The sequence below is a fragment of the Sabethes cyaneus genome, chromosome 2 (assembly GCF_943734655.1).
Source record: "Sabethes cyaneus chromosome 2, idSabCyanKW18_F2, whole genome shotgun sequence".
NCBI lineage: Eukaryota > Metazoa > Arthropoda > Insecta > Diptera > Culicidae > Sabethes > Sabethes cyaneus.
In genome coordinates this window covers 205378238-205401431 of record NC_071354.1, presented here as the reverse complement: position 1 = coordinate 205401431, position 23194 = coordinate 205378238, and the positions used below count along the sequence as shown (strand labels likewise).

Here is a 23194-nt window from a genome sequence, read left to right as displayed (position 1 = left end):
CAAGGGTTAACTTTTAAGTACGGTACACAGTTCATGTTTTTCACAGGAAAAAGTCACCTACCAAGCAGTCAATGTTTTTTTTTTGTATTTCCAAGCACGTTGTTATTTTGTTGATTGAAAATGTGGCCAAACAAACGGTTACCATGGTAATTTAGTTTCTACGTTTTTCTTGGTTTGCATCTAAAAGGCCTCTCCGTGGTGAGTTAACAGAACATGCTCGAGGGGTGTCTGATTTTCGGACTTTTTTTATTATAGGTACTTACCTCACACTAATATTTAATTACTTAAAGAACTGTCATCTTTTCCAAAATATAAGTTACAATTCTTCAAAAATTTCTGACCGGAGCAAGAGTAATTGTCCTATTTTTCGGTTAAACACTCTTCAGCTGCATTTGCAATTGTGTCCTGTAAACTGACTTTAGTTTAAACTCATCATTCGGGGAACAGTGTGATATTCCAGCATGCGGAAACTGATTAGCTTGTGAAATGTTTATTCATTTTATATTTTTTTCCTGAAATTGTCAATACCCATTTGTTCTTAGATAACTATGATTCTTTTTTCATCCGAAAATCGGATCCTTTCGTAGATATTTCCTATATATTTATATGTATTCACAGGTTCGAACGATGAAATCCCTCTAATAATAACGGGTTGGTTGTTTTGGGTGCTTTTGATAGTGTGTGTTTTTGTGTTTTTTTTCTCTAAATTACCTTAGTAGCATCGTACATTCGCTCTTTTTACCCCTCCCTCGGACACACATATTTTCTTGAACCAACGAGAAGACAGGAAATTGAGTGTGTCATGTGCAGTTGGAACATCGAAAAATTTATTTTTCTAAGCTGAGAACTTAAATTGTCCACGTGATTCGACAGCTGATTTTCGGTTTCTCACTAACACGATTAATTTATTTGTTGCGGGGCACGATCATAGGGATGAATAGTGTCCCACCCCCTTTTAATGGTTTGCTATTGCACGGTGCCCACCCTATTTTTCAATTACTATGTGCAGATTGATTCATTTTTGATCTTTTTATGAAAAAAATTGTAGAAGACGGTCTGACGGTGGTTAATGGGTCTATATTTGCTTGAAAAAGCTCAATGCAATGATGTAGAAAAAAAAACGAAACCATTTAATGATTGCGATTAGCGATTTTTCAATAGTCACAAGATGGCGGGAAACAATAACTTTTTATTATAGAAGCATTTCACGTAAATTCACGGATCAATTGGGAAAAAACTTTCTCGATCTGGTCGAATATTTACATCCGGCTGGTAAAGAATATTGAGTACTATTTTGCCGCTTTTGAATCGTCACTCAGTTAACCTTATTCTGCGAGTCACGTGATTCAATACGACACTTGTCACTCGCCACGGCGAGTCGTGTCACCTAAGTGACAACCGTGTCACCTAGGTAACAAACCCCTGTCACCTAGGTGACAATTGTCACCTGATTCGCGGTGACTCCAAAATAGTCACGTCACTCGCCTCGCAGAATAAGGGTGAGTGATATAGGTAACTAAAATGCAGATGCAAATCTGCAATGTCGAAGACATTGTAAATATTTTGGTAAAATTGAATTCTTACTTTCAGAACTAACCGTAATAAAAAAGTTTGTGAACTTTCTGCCAAATCGAGAAAGGCCAATTAGAAGATTTCCTTATATTTTTACCTCAGTTTTTGTCATATACTGCCTCGTTGTTTTGATTTTTTTCATTCGGAAAATCGATTTGTTGCATTAAGGATCCGTACAAAAAATGCATTTCAAATAAAATTCAGAAGTTGTTTTTAGTCAGCTTTCAGTTATTAATAAAAGGAAACCAAATTTGTGTGTAATTTGTAAATGCAATGGACGAAAAAATAGAAAATTGTAGTGAAAATAAGTTAACAGAGCCAGAGTGGAACGCCGCCGTGATACTTTTGCCTAATGATATATAATGTAAAATGTAGTTTAACTATATTTTTTCGAATCATGTAGAACTGTCGTTGAAGCTACTCGATGTTTGAACGATGTACTTATGTATGCACTCGGAAAAGGTTGTTAATTGTTTGCGTTCTGCTGTTGTTTGATTTGGTTGCTTGCATTTGTTCACACACATGTGTTTCATTTGAGCTGTATTGGTTCTTGCTTTTTTAGTATATAAAACCCGTTATGCTATATAAATTGTGGATTGTGAAAATTTTAATGTTGTGTTGTTTTGCATGGATATTGATTATAGCCATTTTTTGTTGAATGTTGAATTTTTTTCTTTGCTTGTGTTTGTATATTTTTCTTCTTGTATTTATTTTACGCAAAAGTTTATTATAAAGTACGGAACAGTAAATATTTCGGGTACCAATTATGTTTAGAACGAGTTCGCAATTTAATTATGATTTATTTTGCGTGGAACATAAATTCATATGTATTGTTTTTATGCTTTTGTCTTGATCATTCAAACAAGTCATTTTCGGTCCTCTCAATTAATTTTAAGTCGCTCGTATTAACTAACTAAGCTTTGTTGAAGTTTCCCCGCAGTACAGTACACTTGAAACTACGACTTTACCGTCTATCACAAATGTTTGAATTCCTTCTACAAAAAGTCGCATCACGTCTTTATTGATTTCAAAGCATCATACGATACAGTCGATCGAGACCAGCTAAGGCGGATAGTACACGAACACGGTTTTCCGGATAAACTGACGCAACTGATCCGAGCTACGCTGGATCGAGTGATTTGTTTCGTACGCATCTCGGGCACACTCTTGAGTCCCTTCGAGTCGCGGCGAGGGTTGAGACAAGCTGACGACTTATCCTTCACCAAGGGTAGCCGACTCCTAGGATTTACAGATCATAGCCAGGAACTTTGCGACAGCGGAGACTATCTACGCCTGATTGAAAGCGGAGTCTAGAATGATTGGGCTAAAAATAAATCCGTCGAAGACCAAATACATGACAGGAAGAGGCTCAAAGGAAACAATTGCGTTCTTCCCACGGATGGTAACCGTTAACGGCGATGAACTAGAAGCACTGAGAGCAGATTAACAGGCTCGAGGAAACTAATCGATTTTTTGTGTGTAAAATCTGCCGGTGGCGCCCTCCAGAAATAGTTTGCCAAACGTATAAAAAAATATGCATGCACCTTTACCAATATTACTCTATGCTGGAGTTACATAGCGATGGCAGCGACTTCAAGTTTTTTTTTTGTTTATAGGAGACTAGACCACTGCGACCAGCATTTAGATCGATTGTGGTATGCTCCATCCTTAATCTATGTGCACTGTCTGACATACCACCAGTAATCCGGGCAGTTGTCAGTACTCAGTATGCACAGTTGTCCCAATTAGACACAGCACTTCTTATGAAGTTGATTACCTTGTTGGGACTTTCAGTTCAAATATTCAAAGGCTCCAATGTTCCTTTACCGAGGACTCTTAATCTGCGTTGTATTAACGCACCACACTCGCACAGTAGATGTGCTGATGTTTCAGTGTCGTATCCGCAAAAGCGGCATGTATCTTCACTGAGGATGCCCATCTTCGTGAGATGGCATTTACTCGGGCAGTGTCCTGTAAGCAATCCTGTCATTATGCTTAGTTCTTTTTTATTTAAGCTAAGCAGCTCCAGGCTTTTCTTACCGCTAGGTATAATAAACATCTTCGACTGCCGCAGTCCAGTTGCGGCAAGCCAGTTTTCTTTCATAGTAATGTTTTCCCACTCTTTGAATTCCATTTTCAGGGCATTTGGTGACACCCCGCAAAATGGTTCTTGATCAATAAAGTTAGTGGATGAACTTTGTCTTGCTAATGTAATGTATCAGCTTTCTCGTTTCCTTCTACCCCGCAGTGTCCTGGAACCAAGTACAAATTTATTTGGTTCATTTCAGCCAGCTGTCGAAGAGAACGGGCACATTCCATACTAATTTGGAACGACATGTGGGTGAACTTAGAACGTTCAGTGCTGCCTGACTATCTGAGAAAATGCAGATATTTGCATACCTATATTGCCTACGTAGACAGATGCATGAGCATTCTAAAATCGCATATATTTCCGCTTGGAACACTGTCGGCCAGTGACCCATAGCTATTAGTCTGTTTATTCCTGGTCCAGTAATACCGGCTCCAGTACAGTACTTCAAGTTTTAGTTGGCCACTTACAGCTCGAAGGGTGCTCCATAGTAGGATTACTCGTTGATTACATTAAAACCTTTTACACACTTTTCGTTAATTACCTGGTAGTCTGTTCTCTGTGCTAGAAGTGGTAGATCAGTTCGTGTAGGTATCCAGTGGCGCATTTAAGCGGGAAATCGAAGATAAACGTTCTAAATCGATAAAACGATGAACACTCACAAAGGGGGGATGTACAACGATCATACGCATACAAGTAATTCCAGTTCGGTGCAGAGCAAACTGAAAGTATTAAAACGCCGCTTTTGTAAAAATACGATTTCGAACTTTAAATAGCTTTTTCTAATCAACGTATTGGAACTAACTTTTTTGTTTTATTGGTAGAAGTTCTAAGAAAAAAAGAAGCGCACAGAAACACTTTTCTCGCAAACCAGAAATGGCTAGCCGATAGGCAAAACGAACACTTGAAACACAGCTAAGTTGGCTCGCAAAGAAAAGAAAACAAAGCTTACGAAGCGCATTTCGAAGAAAAGATGCAGCGATTTACATTCATAAACATCGAGAATGAAGATGCAATCTTTCGAATAGCATAGACGTTTAGATTTAAAAAGGCGTATAGCCAGCAGAGCGAAAACAAAACAAAAGCTCCATCAACATTAGGAAATGGCAAAAGAAACTGGATGAATTATGCCTGAGCAGAAATGACGAGGCAACGCTGCTTCCGGAAAGAGATGGCAGATCTCCAGAGCTAGAGCCGACTTGGGAAGAAATAAATAGAATTATACTGAGAATTCGGAATAACAGCGTCCTTGGGGTAGATCACATTCCCAACGAGTTGCTGAAATATGGCTCGGAGAAACTGCAGACCGAAGAACTAAACTGTCTAAAGGCAGCGTTCAATCAAAACGTAATCTCTAACAAATGGACAAAGACAATACAAGTTCCAATCCCGAAAACGACAGCAGCAAAAACAACCGATAACTATAGATGCATCACTCTTTGCCCAAAAATCTACAGAAGTCTACGCGTGAATTTTGCTGAACAGATTGAGAAGCCAAATGAGACCAATTCCGAGCTATCAAATGGAGTGCAGCATATCAGATCTTCGTGGTCAGAAGGATCCTAGACAAACGGTGGAGGAAATGCTGCCTAACGATTGCAGTCTCCAGAGAAATTAGACAAGCCTTCGGTAGAGTCTGGACACCGCCAAGGCGGCGGTTATCCTCCTAGATATGGGCGTCTCACAAGTTCACATCAACAGAATTACAAAAGTCTGCCTGTCTATTCGAGCAAACGTCCGTGCAGTTGTACACCAACAGTTAATAAAACGAAGGGTATCAAACAAGGCTGTCTCCTCAGTCCAGAGCTTTTTTTACACCATGTACTACAAACGTTACAGTAATTCTGGCCAGAGGTTCGACTTGAGCACGATGAGGGCCAATCGATCGAAAAATCTTCTACGCATCCACACCAATAATGAAACCTATTGATTTTAAAGTACATACTATTGAACAGTTGAAAATAGTGAAGTATTGTCCAACTGGACATCCTCGCTTCGTGATTGATTGAAGATTGTTTGCGACGATCTAAATTTATACCAATTTGATATCTATGCTTGGGAAGTAAGCCAAAACAAGTGATAAAGTTTCCTTCTCGCAAGGGCAGTTTTGAACCCAGTGCCCTTCCGGCATACAAAAAAAAGTACTAGAGCCTAGACAGGGGTGCTCCCCGCAGTGACCGGCACTTTCGATGGCGGGTCGCCGGCAACACATGCGGTCTGCGGCCGTCTCGCATCCATAAAACGTTTACAAAACCTGCTATAGGAATTTCCGCAGTATAGGCGACGAAAACGGACTAACGATTGGAAATTAGGAACATGAAACTGTCGGTCTCTAAATTTCTTCGGAAGTACTCGGTACGGAAGTACCGATGATGACAAAGATGAATTCTACGCGCAGTTGGAGCGTGAATACGACCGCTGCCCAAGACATGCCCAAAATTATCATCGGGTACTGTAATGCTTAGGTTGATCAGGAGGAGGAATTCAAACCGGTGATTGGACGGTTCAGCGCTCGCTCGCAAACGAACGAAAACGGCCTAAGACTTGTCGACTTCGCCGCATCCAAGAACATGGCCCTACGTAGTACCTTCTTCCAGCATAAACTCTACCATCGGTACAGCTGGAGATCACCCAACCAGACAGAATCACAAATCGACCACGTTCTGATAGATGGTCGGCAGTTTTCAGACATCATCGACGTCAGAACCTATCCGAGAACTAACATTGATTCGGATCACTACCTAGTGATGGTAAAGATACCTCAACTATCTGTTGTGAATAACATACGATACCGACGCCCGCCACGGTATAATCTCTCGAAACCGCGCTGCCGGAAGAGGGTGAGCTGGATGAAGCCCTTCTTGAGGACTGTTGGAATGCCGTGAAAACAGCCATTAACAGCGTAGCCGAGAACGTCCTAGGCCGTGTGGCACCGAATCAACGTAACGAATGGTTTGACGAAGAATGCCAGCAGATATTGGCTGAGAAGAACGCAGCGCGGGTACAAATGCTGCGAAGAGCCACCCGTCAGAATGTGAAGCAATACAAACAGAAGCGGAGACAGCAAACCCGACTCTTCAAGGAGAAGAAGCGCCACCAAGAGGAAAAGGAGTGCGAAGAACTCGAGCAGCTGTATCGCTTTCACGACACACGGAAGTTCTGTCAGAGACTCAACGAATCTCGCAAAGGCTTTGTGCCGCGGGCCGAAATGTGTAGAGATAAAGATGGAGGTATCCGGACTGACGACCGTGCGGTGATCGAAAGGTGGTAGCAGCACTACGATGAACACCTAAATGGCGTGCTGGCGGAGGCCCATGATAGCGGAGGAAGTGACCACATTGCACAGTGGGGAATCGCTGGCCAGCAGCCAAAAAATGAAAGTTCATTTCGACTCTCCGTTGTATTTTTCCTGTGATTCTATACTATTGAAGTGTTCAAATCCAAAATTTTAGATCAATATGACAAAATTTAAATTTTCTATGTGTCTTGAAAGTATGCTATCTCAGCATGTTTTAGCGTTTTTTTGAAAAATAACCCAATATTTCAAAACATGCTAGAGGTCTAATGGTAGCTCGGATTTCAACGGTGTCTAAGGAAAAGTTCTTCAAAAAATAGTGCTGAATAAAGCCCATTGATTGAGTATGCAGTAATTTTACAGGGTGGCAACTGGATACGAAAAACCAAATTCTTTGATTTTTCCAGGTTTTTCCCGGTGTTAAAATTCTAGGTTTCATATTGCGATATAATTTTAACTGAAAGTGTGTTTCGATCATTGATATTTGAATTCTTTATCAATCTACGAGGTATTGAGAAAAATTTCCCCACCTACTCTATTTCCCTAGGCGAATTCTTCAATCGCTTTCTCTTATTCTGCCGACCAGCAAATTACACTCCTCCTGTGAGTTCGTCATTTGTTCTTTTTCCCGCGCAAACTCTGGCGCAAATGGAGTTTTAGTGCCCATTGCGGCTAGCTCTCCAACCCGCCGAGCTGCTTTTCCTGCTAGCCACGCGGAAATGTTCGTATGTTTAATTTTCGTTCTTCGAGCCATAAGCCATGCAAAAAAGCAGTTTAATTGAGCTAATTTTTAATTTCGCTTCACCACTGGTGGCTGTTCTACTTTCTGACCAACGCGGCTTATTTCACTTTGCTTGGATCGATCGGGATTTACTCTTCCGGGTCCAAGCTAGAGCCAAAAATTCGTAACGTGGAAGGTAGGGTCGCTACACCCGCATTTTGGTTTCAACTTGTTACAACAGTATGGCAAATATATGTACTGCCGTGAGTCAGTGGAATTTCTCCAACTTTTTTCTCGAAAACCGAATTTCGCTACGGTGCCACTGGAATTTACTTCGATGTTCTGCGACTTGTGTCACATGCCGTCAAATGTCAGTCCTGAAACTTCAATGTCATTCGATTCGACTTGACTAACGCCAAACGAAACGCGCAAAGTGAGTGCAAACTAAATTTGTTATATCATTTCACTTGCCCCGCAGAATAAGGCCCTTTGCAAAACAGTGAGCTAATTATCGATAACCCAATCTATCGCTTGTATGCCGTACTTCTTTATCTATTTCTAAGTGTTCTTGACTACTCAATGTATCGGTCATTGGGGATGTTTGAAAAATTCCCTGATTTTGTTAAAAACTCCCTGATTATTCCAGGTTTTTCCAGGTAATTTTAAATTCCCTGACAATTCCAGGTTTTCCAGGTTTTTCCAGGTAGTTGCCACCCTGTTTTATCATAGTATGCCACAATTTTAATTATCTTTATAAAAGTGCCATATTTTCGCGTAAAACACGCTTAAAAGTTTTGAAGCCAAGGTTCGCCACTATTGACACTACCGGTAAAAGTTAGCGTAAAATATGAGCTTTCAAATGGATATAGTCTCATTTAGCGCAGAGTAGCGCAGAGCATAGATGTTACGCTTGTAAGGCTACTATATCAGAATTCAACAATATAGACAAAATGCAAACACTCAAAGTAAACGTAGGATATCTTAATTATGGGATATCTTCTTTACATAGTTGGATAAGCTGCTTCGAATGTTTGGTCCATATGGTATGACAATATTTTACATGCAAAAATGAGCGTGAAAATACAAATCGTGATAGAATTATTCGTCTTCTTATTTCTCCGGATAAAGCTTATAGCTTCTTCGAAACGGAAAAATGTAATTAGAAAAATCTTTCTGAGAACGCTATATTACTATTGAAGACGAAACGAGAAACGAGTGATTCTGCAGAAGAAGAAGAAGAAGAAGAAGAAGAAAAAGAAGATGGAGATAAAGAAGATTAAGAAAAACTAAGGGGAAAAGTTTTGATTTTTGATTAATATTAACTTATATGGATTTTGTGTTGATTATTAAAGCTCATACTTGCTTTGTATTGTTTTATATAATGTTTTATCCTATAAAAATCCATCTGCAATAGTTTTCTAAATGACCCTCATTTCTTATACGTCACTAGAGGACCCGGCGCGCGTTGCTACGCCATTCTAAAAAGGGGGTACATGCATAATCCTGAAGATTTGATTAATTGTAATCTTGCAACCTAGAGCTTTCTTTTTGACAACCCAAGATATTCCTAAATCATGCCGCAAATTTCTAATCCAACGCATTAGCATTTGTAACTCGAGCAGCAAGTCCAACGTAATGACTTGGGTTTTATTACCAACCCTTAAAATGGTAACGTTGGCAAAATCGTAACAAAATATCAGTGAAGTTCGATTGAAATTAGTTGAAAACTGGTCAGACACCATAAACTTAGTGTAATCTCAACATTATTTTCTTCATATTTTCATTTCAACAATGTATTTACTCTTCAATTTTGTTTGTAAAATAAGTATTATATTATCTTACTTTTATTTAATTTAACACATTATCTAGGCTTCACCGATTTATTCATAACAATTTCGTTCCAAAATTATCTTATATTTGTGTATGGACGGCAACACTCGCGTGTTCGATTACTTTTTGAATTCTGTTTAATTTGTATGAGAGCCCTCACCCCTTCCAGAAGGGAAAGGAGTCTCATTACGCCATAGAAAAAAAATTTGCCTCCAGTAACCTCCTAATTCGAAAACAGACACTGAGGAAGCCTGCAAGTCGTAGGCGAAATACGTATCTGTCATTGAATAAAATACACATAGTAGAATTAAATTGGATAAGTTTTCTTATTTTTTATTTTTAGGCTCCTAATTCATTTGCTTGATTTATAGTCGAGTTATGGGGAAATTTGTGTTTTATTTGTATGGGAGTCCCCCTTCTAGCGGGGGAGGGGTCTCAAACAACTATAGAAAAAAATCCTGTCTCTAGAAACCCCCACATGCCAAATTTCGTTCCATTTGCTTGATTAATAGTCAAGTTATGAGGAAATTTTGGTTTTATTTGTATAGGAACCCCCCCCCCCCCCTCTTAGAGGAAGGAGGGTTCTCAATCTACCATAGAAAAAATTTCTGCCTCCAAAAACCTTCACCTTCCAAATTTGGTTCCATTTGCTTGATTAGTTCCCGATTTATAGAGAAATTTTTGTTTTATTTGAATGGGAGCCCCCCCTTCTAGAGGGGGAGGGGTCTCAAACAACCAAAGAAAAAAATCCTGTTTCTTGAAACCCCCACATGCCAAATTTGGCCCGATTTATAGAGAAATTTGTGTTTCATTTGAATGGGAGCCCCCCTTCTAGAGGGAGGGGGGTCTCAAACAACCAAAGAAAAAAATCCTGTTTCTTGAAACTCCCACATGCCAAATTTGGTTCCATTTGCTTGATTAATAGTCAAGTTATGAGGAAATTTTTGTGTTATTTGTATGGAAGCCCCCCCTCTTAAAGGAAGAAGATGTTTTAATTTACCATAGAAAAAATATCTGCCTCCGAAAACCTTCACATGCCAAATTTGGTTCCATTTGCATGATTAGTTCCCGAGTTATGAAGAAATTTGTGTTTCATTTGCATGGTAGCCCCCCCTTCTAGAGGGGGGAGGGGTCTCAAACCATGCTAACAACATTCCTCACATCAAACGCAATGTGTATGCCAAGTTTCATCAAAATCCGTCGAGCGGTTTGCGAGTCTATACCGGACACACGAACAGCATTTCATTTTTATATATATAGATTATACTTAAAAAATACTTGAAAAATAGTTGAAAATTCTCCTTAACACAAAAAATATACGTTCTAATGCAAAATAAATCTGAAATTCGGGCTCAGCAACCCAAAATTACTTAAGAACCACATATTTTGATAACCTTGATTTAAAGAGATTTTTTTGCTTGGCCAGCATTTGTATGGAGTCGCCCCACTGTGCATTGGTGCAGCAAGCAACGAAGATGTGCGTCCCTCATCGATAAGGGAAGTTAAAGAAGCCATCAAGCGGCTGAAGAACAACAAAGCAGCGGGAAAGGATGGCATTGGAGCGGAACTTATTAAAATGGGCCCGGACAAGTTGGCCGGCTGCATGCATCAACTGATTGTTAAGATTTGGGATACGGAACGACTACCGGAGGAGTACAAAGACGGGGTTATCTGCCCTATCTACAAAAAAGGCGATAAGCTGGATCGTGAGAACTACCGAGCGATCACTATCCTGAATGCCGCCTACAAAGTGCTGTCCCAAGTCATCTTCCATCGACTATCGCCAATAGCCAATAGATTTGTGGGAAGTTACCAGGCCGGCTTCATGGAGGGTCGGTCTAGAACGGACCAAATCTTTACCCTGCGGCAGATCCTCCAGAAGTGCCGCGAATTCCGAGTCCCCACGCATCACCTGTTCATCGATTTCAAAGCCGCATATGATAGCGTAAACCGACAAGAGAAAACGGCTTTCCGGGTAAGCTTACTAGACTTATCATGGCGACGATGGATGGGATCCAGTGCTATGTGAGAATCTCGGGTGGAGTGTCGGACCCATTCGAATTTCGCAGGGGACTTCGACAAGGAGATGGTCTTTCCTGCCTGCTATTCAACATTGCGCTTGAAGGCGTTATAATACGAGCGGCGATCGAAATGCGGGGCACGATTTTCAATAAATCCAGTCAATTTATCTGCTTTGCTGACGACGTGGATACTGTCGGCACTCGGCAGAACATTTGAGGTAGTGGAAGATCAGTACACCAGACTAAAACGCGAAGCAGTGAAGATACGAGAAATACGTCTAAAACGAAGTATATGCTGGCGGGCGGGACCGAGCACGACAGGGCCCGCTTGGACAGTACCGTGGTAACCGACGGGGATGGGTTCGAGATAGTCGACGAGTTCGTAAACCTTGGCTCACTGGCAACAGAGGACAACAATACTAGCCGTGAGATTAAAAGACGTATTATCAGCGGAAGTCAGGCCTACTTCCACAAACACTTGCGGTCGAACAATCGGAGCGTCCGTACAAAGTGCACACTCTACAAAACGCTAATTATACCGGTTGTCCTCTACGGGCATGAAACGTGGACACTGCTAGAAGAAGCCCTACGAGCACTCGAATTTTGAACGGCGGGTGCTAAGAACCATCTTTGGCGGAGTGCAAGAGAACGGTGTATGGAGGTGAAGAATGAACCACGAGTTCGCGCGTCTCTACGGCGTACCAAGTATTCAGATAGTGGTTAAAGCTGGACGGATACGTTGGGCAGAACATGTTGCTAGAATGCCGGACAACTATCCTGCAAAAATAGTTTTCGCATCGAATCCGGTAGGAACAAGACGAAGAAGGGCACCGCGAGCGAGGTGGCAAGACCAGGTGGAGCGAGATCTGGCGAGCATTGGGTGCCCGCGGAATTGGAGACCAGCTGCCATGGACCGAAACAGGTGGAAAAATTATACTGCGCGGGCCTTGTCGTAAGACGTTAGGCCAATTAAGTAAGTTATGCAAATACTGGTCGTAGCTGAGTTAATTCATGCCAAAAGTCCAAATGTCAACAATGATCCGCGTAATATTGTCTTTCAATATTTTACGAAACGTCACAAAAAGTAATCTACAGTAATCACACGATCTAGGCATTTCGGCGAGAGATTAATTGGTCATCATTCCCCTCCAAATTGATCAATTGTCACGAGTGTAGTGTGGTAAATAGTGTCGTGTTGTTGCAAGCGCATATCGACCAGATCTAGTGCTTGCATTTGGGACAGAAAAAAAGCCCGTAAACATCGACTCATATCGAGCTCTATCGACAGTCACTCAGTGGTCATCTTCATCTTAGAAAAAACAGGAATCAAACATTTTGCTGGGCCTTATCCGACAAATTTGTACATCTTGCTTTGAATGGATCGTTCACTAGGTCGATTTTGATGACCGTAAAACGGTTTATGTTTGCAAAACAAAGCTCCGTAAAAAACTGTATACCTCCCGCTTACCCTGCTGTAAGCACGATCCAGCGTACATGTCTGTGCTTTTTTTATAGTTTATCCACGTTGATCTACAAGAATTTTCTCTCTCTATGTTATAAGTGGAGCATTCAGTTTTAGTTCAGTTTTTGAGCTTTTTTACTCTACCTTGTGTAATAGTGAATTTGTTTTTAACTTAAATTTGGGTTAACTTGGATAAATTCTACGCTAAATTATGACGGTTTTCATAGTAGCTCGATCAACATTCGCGCTGAACTAGATGGTTCAGAATGATAAACTAGTTCTGTGTAGGTAAGGACTGCCGACGGTCGATTCTTACTGGAAACAGTAACACAAATTGAAATTCCCTACCTTTTGACGAGAGTTACTGTCTCTTCACTGTGTATTCCAAAACGGCCTTTGTCGGGTCTTTTTTCAGTATCACCACAGCAAAATTCGGGTTAAATCGTGTTCTTGAACTGTACTGACTTGAAACTTCACCTAGAAAAATTATAAAAATTAAGACAAAAACAAGACTACAAAACAAGGACTAAAATCATCAGATGATAAAAAAAAACGTTAAAGAAAAACCAATAACACCTGTATCCGTTGTGTTTCAGTTGTATTTGTTTCTTGTTTGCCTAGCGTTCTCCTATACAGTGCTATATAGATTAGATTCAATTACCTTCTAGTAAGGAACTAAAATAAAGCTTCACCCTCACAAAGATGTGTGTTACTTTTCCTTTCGCTATTTACACGTTTGCTGAAAACATCCAAAAAGAAGTTACATACTTTGTTTCGTTTATTATTGCTATTATGATTGTATTTTTTTTATTTTGTTCATTCACTACTACATGGTGCCGTTATTGAACCTAACTTCACAACTAGTGTTTTTTTTTGTTTTGTTTTACTTGTATGTTTTTGTTTTGTTTCTTTGTTTCAATTACAGTTAAGAATTAGAATAAAACCTCACGTTTTCTCGCCGCTAGTTGACGCGGCGACTTCCTACTTAGCAGTCTATGGTTCCGTTTTTATGTTTTTGGTTTTTTACGCAGTCTCGGCGGTGTGTTTATTGATGTCGGTTTCCTGATCATCATCAAGCCGTTTCGTTTCACTTCTTTCTAACCTCCGCCTCCGCTTTTGCTGACGAACTCGTGCAGTATGTCGCACGCCATCTCGATGTTGTTCCGCGAAATGCCGAGCGCCGTGATGACGTTCTCCTTCGAGTAGCCCTCCTGCATCAGCCGGGCGATGTACTCCAGGTTGATGTTTTCGTATGGCACGTTTGTGTTGTTGTTGTTGTTGCCGGTGGCGCCACCACCGGCTGCGGCGGCCGCAGCCGCCATTGCTGCTGCCACGGCACTACTGTTCAGGTGGTGGTGATGATTGTTGTTGCTGCTGCTGCCGCCGCTACCACCACTGCCGGCAGCTCCGCTGCAGCCCTTCAGGCTGAGGTTAATGTTTTCGTACAGCAGAGGGTTTCCGCTGGCCGATGATGCGGCGGTGGACGCCTTTCCGATCGCCGCTACCATCGCCGCCGACAGCTGGGAGGTTGTGATGGATTTTGATGGCGGTTGTGGTGTTACTTTGGCGTTGATCACGGCGTTGTTTGCCGGTAGTGACTGGTGGCGCTGGTGCTGATTCGAAGAAGTTTGGCTCGCCGGTGCTGTTGGTTGGGATTGAGTGGATTGTTGTTGCTGCTGCTGTTGGTGTTGTCGTCGAGGCTGGGGTTGGGGTTGCTTTGGAGTATGCTGTTGGATGGGTTGGACCGGCTGGAAGATTGCGGCGATTTCATGGGAAAGAATGTCGTTCAGGTTGGTGCTAATCGAGGTTGGTTTGAACTGGTAGACATTGCTGGTGCTGGTCAGGACTAGATTTTGGTCGGTTTTGTCGTCTGTTTTCAGGATGATGGGTTGTCGAGCCTCCAACGGCCGTGTGTCAATGATGCCTACGATTGTTTCGGCAGGTCCGACGATAACCTTGTCGAGCTCTTCCTCTTCGAACGAGGGATCAGGTTCGGTAGGTTTAGGGACAGGCGGGTTGTTGGTACAGAGACAGCTGCTGTTGTTGCTGGCGGAGCTTGGTTCGATTGTTTGATGCTTGGGAACGGGAGGAGGATTTGATTTGGGGACGTGGTTTTCGTTGGTTACGCGCGTTGAGGATGAGAGGTTTTCCGAACTTCGACTTAGATTGAGGTTTGTTGAGACTTGGTTCGACAGATTGCAGAGACTAGATGCGGAGTTGATTTGGTTCTGGTTGTTCTTCGCGGTTAGCAGCTGCGAAGACTGACATCGGGAATTATTCGACGTTTTTAGACGGCTGCTGTCGCCGCTGGAGTTCGATGTTAGCATTCCGGGAGATGATTTACGTGGAGGCAGAGGAGGCGGTGTTGTGTTTTGCCTCGTGTGGTGCAGATGCTGATGCTGATAGATCGATTCCAGTGAGCTGGATGCGGGAGATTCCGAGGATAGTGCTTTGTTCAGCGCTTTGTACATCAGGTAACTGCTTGGATTAGTTCCACCCGGTGTCGCAGCTGACGAGCTTGCCGGAGCACTTAGTCGATTCTGTTGCAGTTGCTGAGCGTGCACACTGGACCCGGTCGTTACACTGGTCTGCGTCTGTGATAGGAGAGACGAGGACGAGGACTTATTACACTTCGTAAGGTTGTTTCCCTGACTAGTGGGAACAGCAGCACCGGTTCCAGTGGTTGTGCACATGCTGCTACAGGGACTGCTGTTCAATGAGATGTTCGTGTGTGTGGCCACCGTTCCATTTACCGTGTGCGAGGCAGAAGCAGCCATGGGAGGCGCTGATGCGGCCGCCGCTGCAGCGAGTGCTGCAGGCGTTGTCACTAGTGCTGCCATCTGTGCGACGCTGGACGAGGCACCCGACGAGCTGCTCGAAGCGGATGATGCGTAGCTGCAGCTGCTGCTCGACTGAGACTGTAGCGAGGGCCCTCCTGCGTAAATATCGTTACTGGTTAGCACCGGTGCCGTGGGATTCGGTTGGCGCCGTGGCAATCGGGGTGAGGAGTGTGGACTTTGCTTTTCATTGCGTGCCAGTGTCATACTATTGCTCAGCGCGTGGAGTGATGAAGTTGCGATATTGAAATCATCCTTAAGAGGTATCAAGTGTGTTCCGAGGTGTTTTTTTTAAGGGGAAGAGAAAGAAAAAGACACATTTTCAATACTACTACCAGTCGGTAGAAACACCAGGCGATACACAACAGTGCTGTAGCTAACAGAAGGCTAGGGCTTTACAAAATTTGACAAAACAATCACATGCAGAAAAACAGATAAAATTTAAACACGCACTGATGGAAGTGATGGGAAATATCGGATACGAAATTTGTGTTTGATCAATGAGAAGCGAAAAATGAGGTGTGTAAAATCGTGCAATCGAAAAAAAACATCTAATTTCATCCGCTGGCGAACAGGTGAGTTAACCGAGTAAAACGCTTCTCGGAAATACATCCCGCAAGATTAACCGGATGCAAGATCTGAGATGGCACCTGTACTATACAGTTCGCGTGTCACAGTTGCGGCAGAACAATAACCCTTCCCCCTCATTCCTGGTCCCTGCCAGCCAGCCGTTTGCGTCGCAATTGTTTTAGCCACGCGAGAAACAAACTATAGTTACTAACTCTATTATTCACTCGCGAAATGAGCACACGGCGCACACATCCCGAAAACAAGGTTATATTTCCACATCGCATAAATCATGCATCGCGCAGAATTCTCGTTTTTTTCACTTCTCATCATTTCTTTTTGCACCAGTCACAAACAAAGCGCCCGCATGTGGGCAAATTGCAGAACGTGCCAGTGTTGTTTGGTGTTGATGTTGTTTCAAATGTACGGTAGCAGAGGGCAGCACTGTACACACTACGAATGAAAGCGATTCCCACAGCTGCTGTGGGATTGCCGCTGTGATGATCAGCTCGTCACACCGGTACCTACGTTTGTATGACCGCCGGAGGCGGCAAGTGCTGGCAAGCATCAGACGAATATTAATAATACCGAAATATGAACGTAAAAAAATCAAGCGGTTATAATCATAGTCACCCTTCGGGTGGGTGGCGCGCGCTGGAGCTTTTTCATTCCGAGGTGTCGGGGGTGATTCGTGCAGGCCAAAACAGGAAGGGCGCCAAGGTGTGTAGGTGCAGGACGGACGATCCGAACGGGAAATGAAAAATGCTTGCGGGCCTTCGGTTCGGAGGCAGGCAGGCAGGCAGTTGAAACGTTTGGCGAAAATGTCAAAATCATTGCATGCTTCGTCAATGAAGATTGAATTAGACGGGGAAAAAATTCACAACACACAGACACATACACACACACAATCGTTTTGACTTTTTCATGATGTATTTGAATGACTGCAAATATTTTCCACGATTTTTTTTTCACTGTCCATCTATCTGTCTGTTTTTCTTTTTGTTCGACGACCGCTTGACGAAGATCCACACCGTCATCATCGTGTGGACGAAAAAAACTGACTTCAACATTTTATATTCAAGCATTTGTCGATACAGGAAAATAAATATCTTACGGCGTACATTTTCATTGTTCTATTTAACTCTAGCTATGTATTTGCGTGTGTTGGAAGCTACAAAACCTTTTGTTCGCGCGATAGAAGAGATGCATGTTGATAATGGAATGGATGATTACAATGAGGGTTTGTTGTATGTTGAAAGGTATTCACAGTAGTTGAAACTCGACCACGTGGTCACGAGAATCTATTCTTTTTCTAGTTTAGGCACTTAACTACTCATACAAAATTAAAACTAAAGAGCATGCACAAAATGGCCGTCCGTTCGATTGTTTTTTTTTGTTTTTGTTTTTGCTTTGTATTGTCCATTACATTCTTTTGTTACAAAAGTGTAATGTGCACCACGTTTGTATTTATTACAACACTACTAGCTAACTGTTATCATCTACTACTAAAAATTTATACTCTTTTCATATTTTAAGTCAACGATCACAAGTTTTAAATATTTTCCGCTTTTCGTTTTGTTTAGTTTCTGTACAAGTGTTGAAATGAAATATATACTTTGCTTAAAGGCTAGTGCAGTGTTAGCCTCTCCTTTTGTATTGTTTTTCTTTTTGTTTCCTCAAGCTTGCTGACCCACTGCTGTGGGGCAGTGATAATTGGCCAGCCAGCTCTCGGGGGAGTGCCAGACACAGGTTCTAACGAGTTCATGCTCTCTTTTATACTCGGAAAGCGGAAAAGGGAATAGCGCTAGTGGAAGCATTAAATTTGTTTTTTTCTTTCACAGATAATTTGGCAACAAATGAGAATTTAGAAATTATCCTTTAAGTAAGTCAGTTGTTTTTAAAACCAATGTTGGTAGATCACAATTCTTAGTAAAGTTCCTAGTTAGACTCTTATGATTTTCATATGTTAAAATTTCATTCCTATTTAGCGAAAAATCAGTATACTTGCTAGAGAACATTGTCAGCTGAGTGACAAATCGATGAGAATCTTGCGTATTATTAACTTGTATAGTTAACAGAGATATTAAGCAAATTCCTAGATAACCTAGGTGTAAATGAGAATCTAAAAATAAAAAATAAGAAAACTTATCCAATTTAATTCTACTATGTGTATTTTATTCACGACAGATACGTATTTCGCCTACGACTTGCAGGCTTCCTCAGTGTCTGTAGTAGAATTAAATTGGATAAGTTTTCTTATTTTTTATTTTTAGGTTTCGTATTCTACTAAGACGCTCCAAAAACTTCAGTAAATGAGAATGCCGTGCGAAAAGCGATCAGAAAGTTCAGTGAGAATAACTTGTTCGAGTATAAACAGCAAACGGGTCGAAAATGACGTCCCAGCAAACACCAACTCGTATCAATGTACCACCATCAATGTACGTACGTACGTACCATCAATGTACGAAAATTATCGTTATGGACTTTTAATAAATTCAGGATCGTAAATATAGCCTAATGAGATGCACATAAGTTTATATTCTGTCGCATTGGACGATAGCAAGTGATTGACCTACGACTTCCAGTACAGAATTGTATAGCATTATAAAACTAATCGCTTTGAGTCGGATCTTATCGCATACAAAGACTTACAAAGTTGAATTGTTAACGTATATTTTGAAGTACGTATATGGCCTCCAAATTAGTATCCATATGCTTGTTTTGTGCATCAGATACGATTTTTCAGTGTATATATAGGTACATATAACTCATTTATTGCTCTGATACGCATATGAAAATGTTTACTGGGGTAGTCCTGTCAGCCCTTGTTTGGATAATCGTATAATAAAGGCAAGACAAAACAAAAGAAACAAAGTTCATCGCGTAAAAGAACGTTTGAATATGTGAACCTATAAGCAGCAGAAGCAGTCAAAAGAACGACCAAAACGAGAATCCTCGATGAGGCCCAGAGTGCGAAAGTTGTACGATACGATGCTACGCTGCGAATTCGAAGTGCGGAATAACGGCCGACGAAATATACATAAAAATCCGACTATGGATCCTTGGCATGGTCACAGTATTCTATAGTGTGAGAGGAATAAGTATCCAGACCAATCTGAAACATCAATGCAATTCGAAAAAATAGGTAAAAAGTTATGCTCTGGCAAGCTAACGGGTGGCAACTAAAATTTTGAAATTTTTTCGCGGCCCTTATGCTCAACAACAAACGAGTTCAGAAAGAAATGAGAGCATCTGTGGATTAGCTCTCTCTTATCTTTTTGTTAATATTTTTTGTTTTGCTTATGCTTGCCCAGTTTTGCTGAAAATGGCGCCGAAACAAGAAGCATTTCGGGAGCGCGTTGGACACTTCTACGAGCTGCAACAGAAATCTCCACAAAAAGTATACGGTACAACATTTAAAAAGCAATTGTGTTGCGGCTTCGATTGTTTACTAAGATGCCCAACAACTATTCGCAAGCAAGGTCGTGGAAGACCAGCCAAAATTATGGACGCAGAAGGACATCTTTCTCTTTCTCGTTTCTTCAACAACAAGCCCTCTGGTTTGGCTATCAATTAAGATGCAACACACGAATGGTTGAACTAGAAACTACGTTTCTACAAAAACATCATGCAGATGGACAATACGTGTTTTGGCCGGATAGAGTATCATCGCATTACGCCAAAAAAAAAAACGCAACCGTTTTTGAATACCTATTCGATCCCATTTTTACCCCAAAACCACAACCCGAAAAATCTGTCTCAGTGCGGCCAATCGAAGATTTGAGTTCCTTGGTGTACAAAAATAACTGAAGAGCCACGAATTGCACACAGTTGATTGGTAGAATCAAGAGATGCATTCGCAAAGTTGACATGACGGCCGTACAACAACGCTTCTGTTTCGACGTCAAACGAAAGCTTCGCCGAACAGCCGATTACGGACCGTTTTCAAATGAATACTCATTTTTTTTCAACAATGGATAATGTATTTTTAATTTCGGTAAATCAGATCTTCTTCATGTATCTGCACACTTAAATTTTTTTACCGAACTCTGAGCAGCCGAACGTTCGGTAAAATTCGATGGTGCCAATCGACGTTTACGAACTCGGTGCTCTTTTTCAAGTGTCTTTTTTTGACAGCTTGAGAAAAAAATTCCAAAATTTTAGTTGCCACCCGTTATATGTATAGACCAAATCATCATACCGTCAATTGACAGATACTGGCGCCCTTGTTTACATTTTGGAAAACTTTCCTTTCCGTTTATAGCGAATGTAGCGTGTGTTTTAACTTTTTACAGGCACAATGGCTTTTAAATTTAGTCCTAATGCTGTTTAAACTCGGTTTAAATAACAAACTTGCCGTTTAAACGGCTGAAACTTTTTTGGACTTTGCGGTCTGTTTGTAAACAAGGGCGCCAGTATCTGCCAGATGACGTCACCTTGATTTGGTTTAGATGGCTGCGGTTAATTGCGGTTTCCTGTGCTTAAGAAGGGCGATCGCACGGCTGTGGAAAACTACCGAGGAATTACCTCTTTATGCGCAGGATCTAAGCTACTGAAGACTCGCGTAAATAAGCTTCTATTTCAGGAAGTAAAGCGTCATATCTCCTGTGACCAGCATGGATTTTTTCCAGGACGGTCGACTACCACAAATCTCACAGAGTTCACATCATTCTGCATCCAAAACATGGAAAACGGGACTCAAATAGATACTACTTACATAGACCTGAAGGCGGCCTTTCACCGTGTGGACCATGATTTGCTTCTGGCCAAGGTAAAACGGATGGGTGCGGTACCGACCTTTGTAGACTGGCTTTGGTCATATCTGGTTAACCGGCGTCTTTCTGTGAGACTGGACAGCGCACGTTCGAATCAATTTTCTAATCGATCTGGTGTTTCGCAAGGTAGCAATCTTGGCCCTTTGCTGTTTTCACTATTCTTCAATGATGTATGCGCTGTGTTACCTCGCAGTTGTAGGCTTCTGTATGCGGATGATTTGAAGATCTTCCTCAGTGTAAAGTCTAATGAAGATTGTCGCGAGCTTCAAAGGCTTCTCAACAACTGCGTCGACTGGTGCAAAACAAACGAGCTCCTCATCAGTATGCGTAAATGCTCGGTCATCTCTTTCAACCGCAAAAAAACAACCGATTCAATGGAGCTACACTATCGATGGCGAGTCACTGGATAGAGTCTCAGTTAACAAAGACCTTGGCGTACACCTGGCACTCGTTCCGTGAGCATTACTCGTGCATAATAGCGAAGGCCAATAAAAACTTGGGATTTATCTTGGGAGTCACCAAGGAATTTCGGGATCCATATCGCCTGCGCGCTCTTTACTACTCCCTTGTGCGAGCCGTAATTGAATATGCAGCTGTAGTGTGGAGCCCTTATACAGGTATTTGGTCGTCCAGACTTCGACTGGACTTTAGACGCTCCGAATATGGCCAGCATGAACCCATTCGTGTTATGTGTTGTTTGTTTAACAGTGTATACTCAGTGTATTTTTATTTCCATATTTCATGTATTAAATTTAAAGAACAATTGCTGCTCTCAAAAGCCTTTAATTAAGCTAGTTAGTAGTGTTTTTATTCATGTAGACAACAGCGTCAGATGAATTATTAATAATATAAATAAATAAATTTCGCAACCGTTCATTACAACTGCTTCGAAGAATGGTGAAATGTACGTCAAAGGATTTTTTCCAAAAACAACTTCTGCCATGATTAGTGTTTTAAACTTCATAAAGAGCGTTAGCAGGAAGGCCAACTTGCATACAATCGAAAAACATCAAAAAATGAGAACACTGAACTGTTGTACTAATTATTTTAACCTTTTTTTACTAAAAACTACGTGGGTCCATACATTCTGGGACCGTCTTTAGGTTTAGGATAAGGATCAATAAAATTAAAACAGATTCCGGTATGTTCAAACACTCGAGAGAGTTTCACGGTCAGAATTAACCTAATTTTTAACGCCTGGTTGCCAAGGACTTAGATCAATCCAAACGATCAGTGTGAATATTGCTAATCATTGCACGAATAATCGAATAAATACTAATAAAACAAACCTACCCAACTACTGCACAATTGGAAACTTTTCGAAAAAAACCCTTTATCCCTATATCTCAAAATGTCACTGAACTAGGTTCAATTTTTTGATGTAAAAAAAAAGATACTTTTATCAGGATTCCCAAAGCCGACGTTTAGGCCGGCAAACCCGTGCGGTCGCACAGAGCCTCATGCTTGTTAAATGTTAAAAATTCCAGTGGACAATCCCTGGCTGTATACAACACAATTGGCTGTTAATTGTGAAATCACTGAAAAAAGGAGATGGCACTTTGTGCTTTCTTTAATATTGAAGGAGCTTTCGATTATACTTTCTTCGTTTCAATTGTTATGGCTCTCTTTCAAAACGGAATCGACCACATGGCAATGAGCTAAATTCAAGCCATGCTTTCGAGCAGAGAAATCACAGCACCATTGAGAAATACGTACGGTTACGATTTCGATGGTCAGAGGATGTTCACAAAAAGTGCTCTTCCTCTTGCTTTGGACACTAGTGGCCGACCCACTTCTTCACAAGATATCGCAGCTTGGTTATGAGACCATTGCTTAGGCCGGTGACGTAGAACCTAGAGGAAAGGTTGACGCAGTACTGTCAAGTTGTTTGTTGGGAGCTCTAAACACCACCATGTTATTCTTCTTATAAGACGGGCTTAATGTAAACCCCACAAAAACATACGTTATCATTCACTAGGTGAAGAAAACATACTATTAATTTCCCTAGGTCCTGTCGCTTAATCT

At 41.5% G+C, this 23194-nt stretch overlaps 1 protein-coding gene across 1 annotated transcript in view; it reads right to left on the bottom strand.

Moving 5' to 3' along the window:
* Positions 1–12993: 12993 nt before the first annotated feature.
* LOC128734989 (E3 ubiquitin-protein ligase CBL-B-B) overlaps positions 12994–23194 on the bottom strand; it is a 147175-nt gene continuing 136974 nt past the window's right edge. Inside the window, exon 8 of the mRNA XM_053829433.1 lies at positions 12994–16082. Coding sequence (XP_053685408.1) covers positions 14088–16082 — 1995 coding nt within the window. The 3' untranslated portion in view covers positions 12994–14087. The remainder of the gene's footprint in view (positions 16083–23194) is intronic.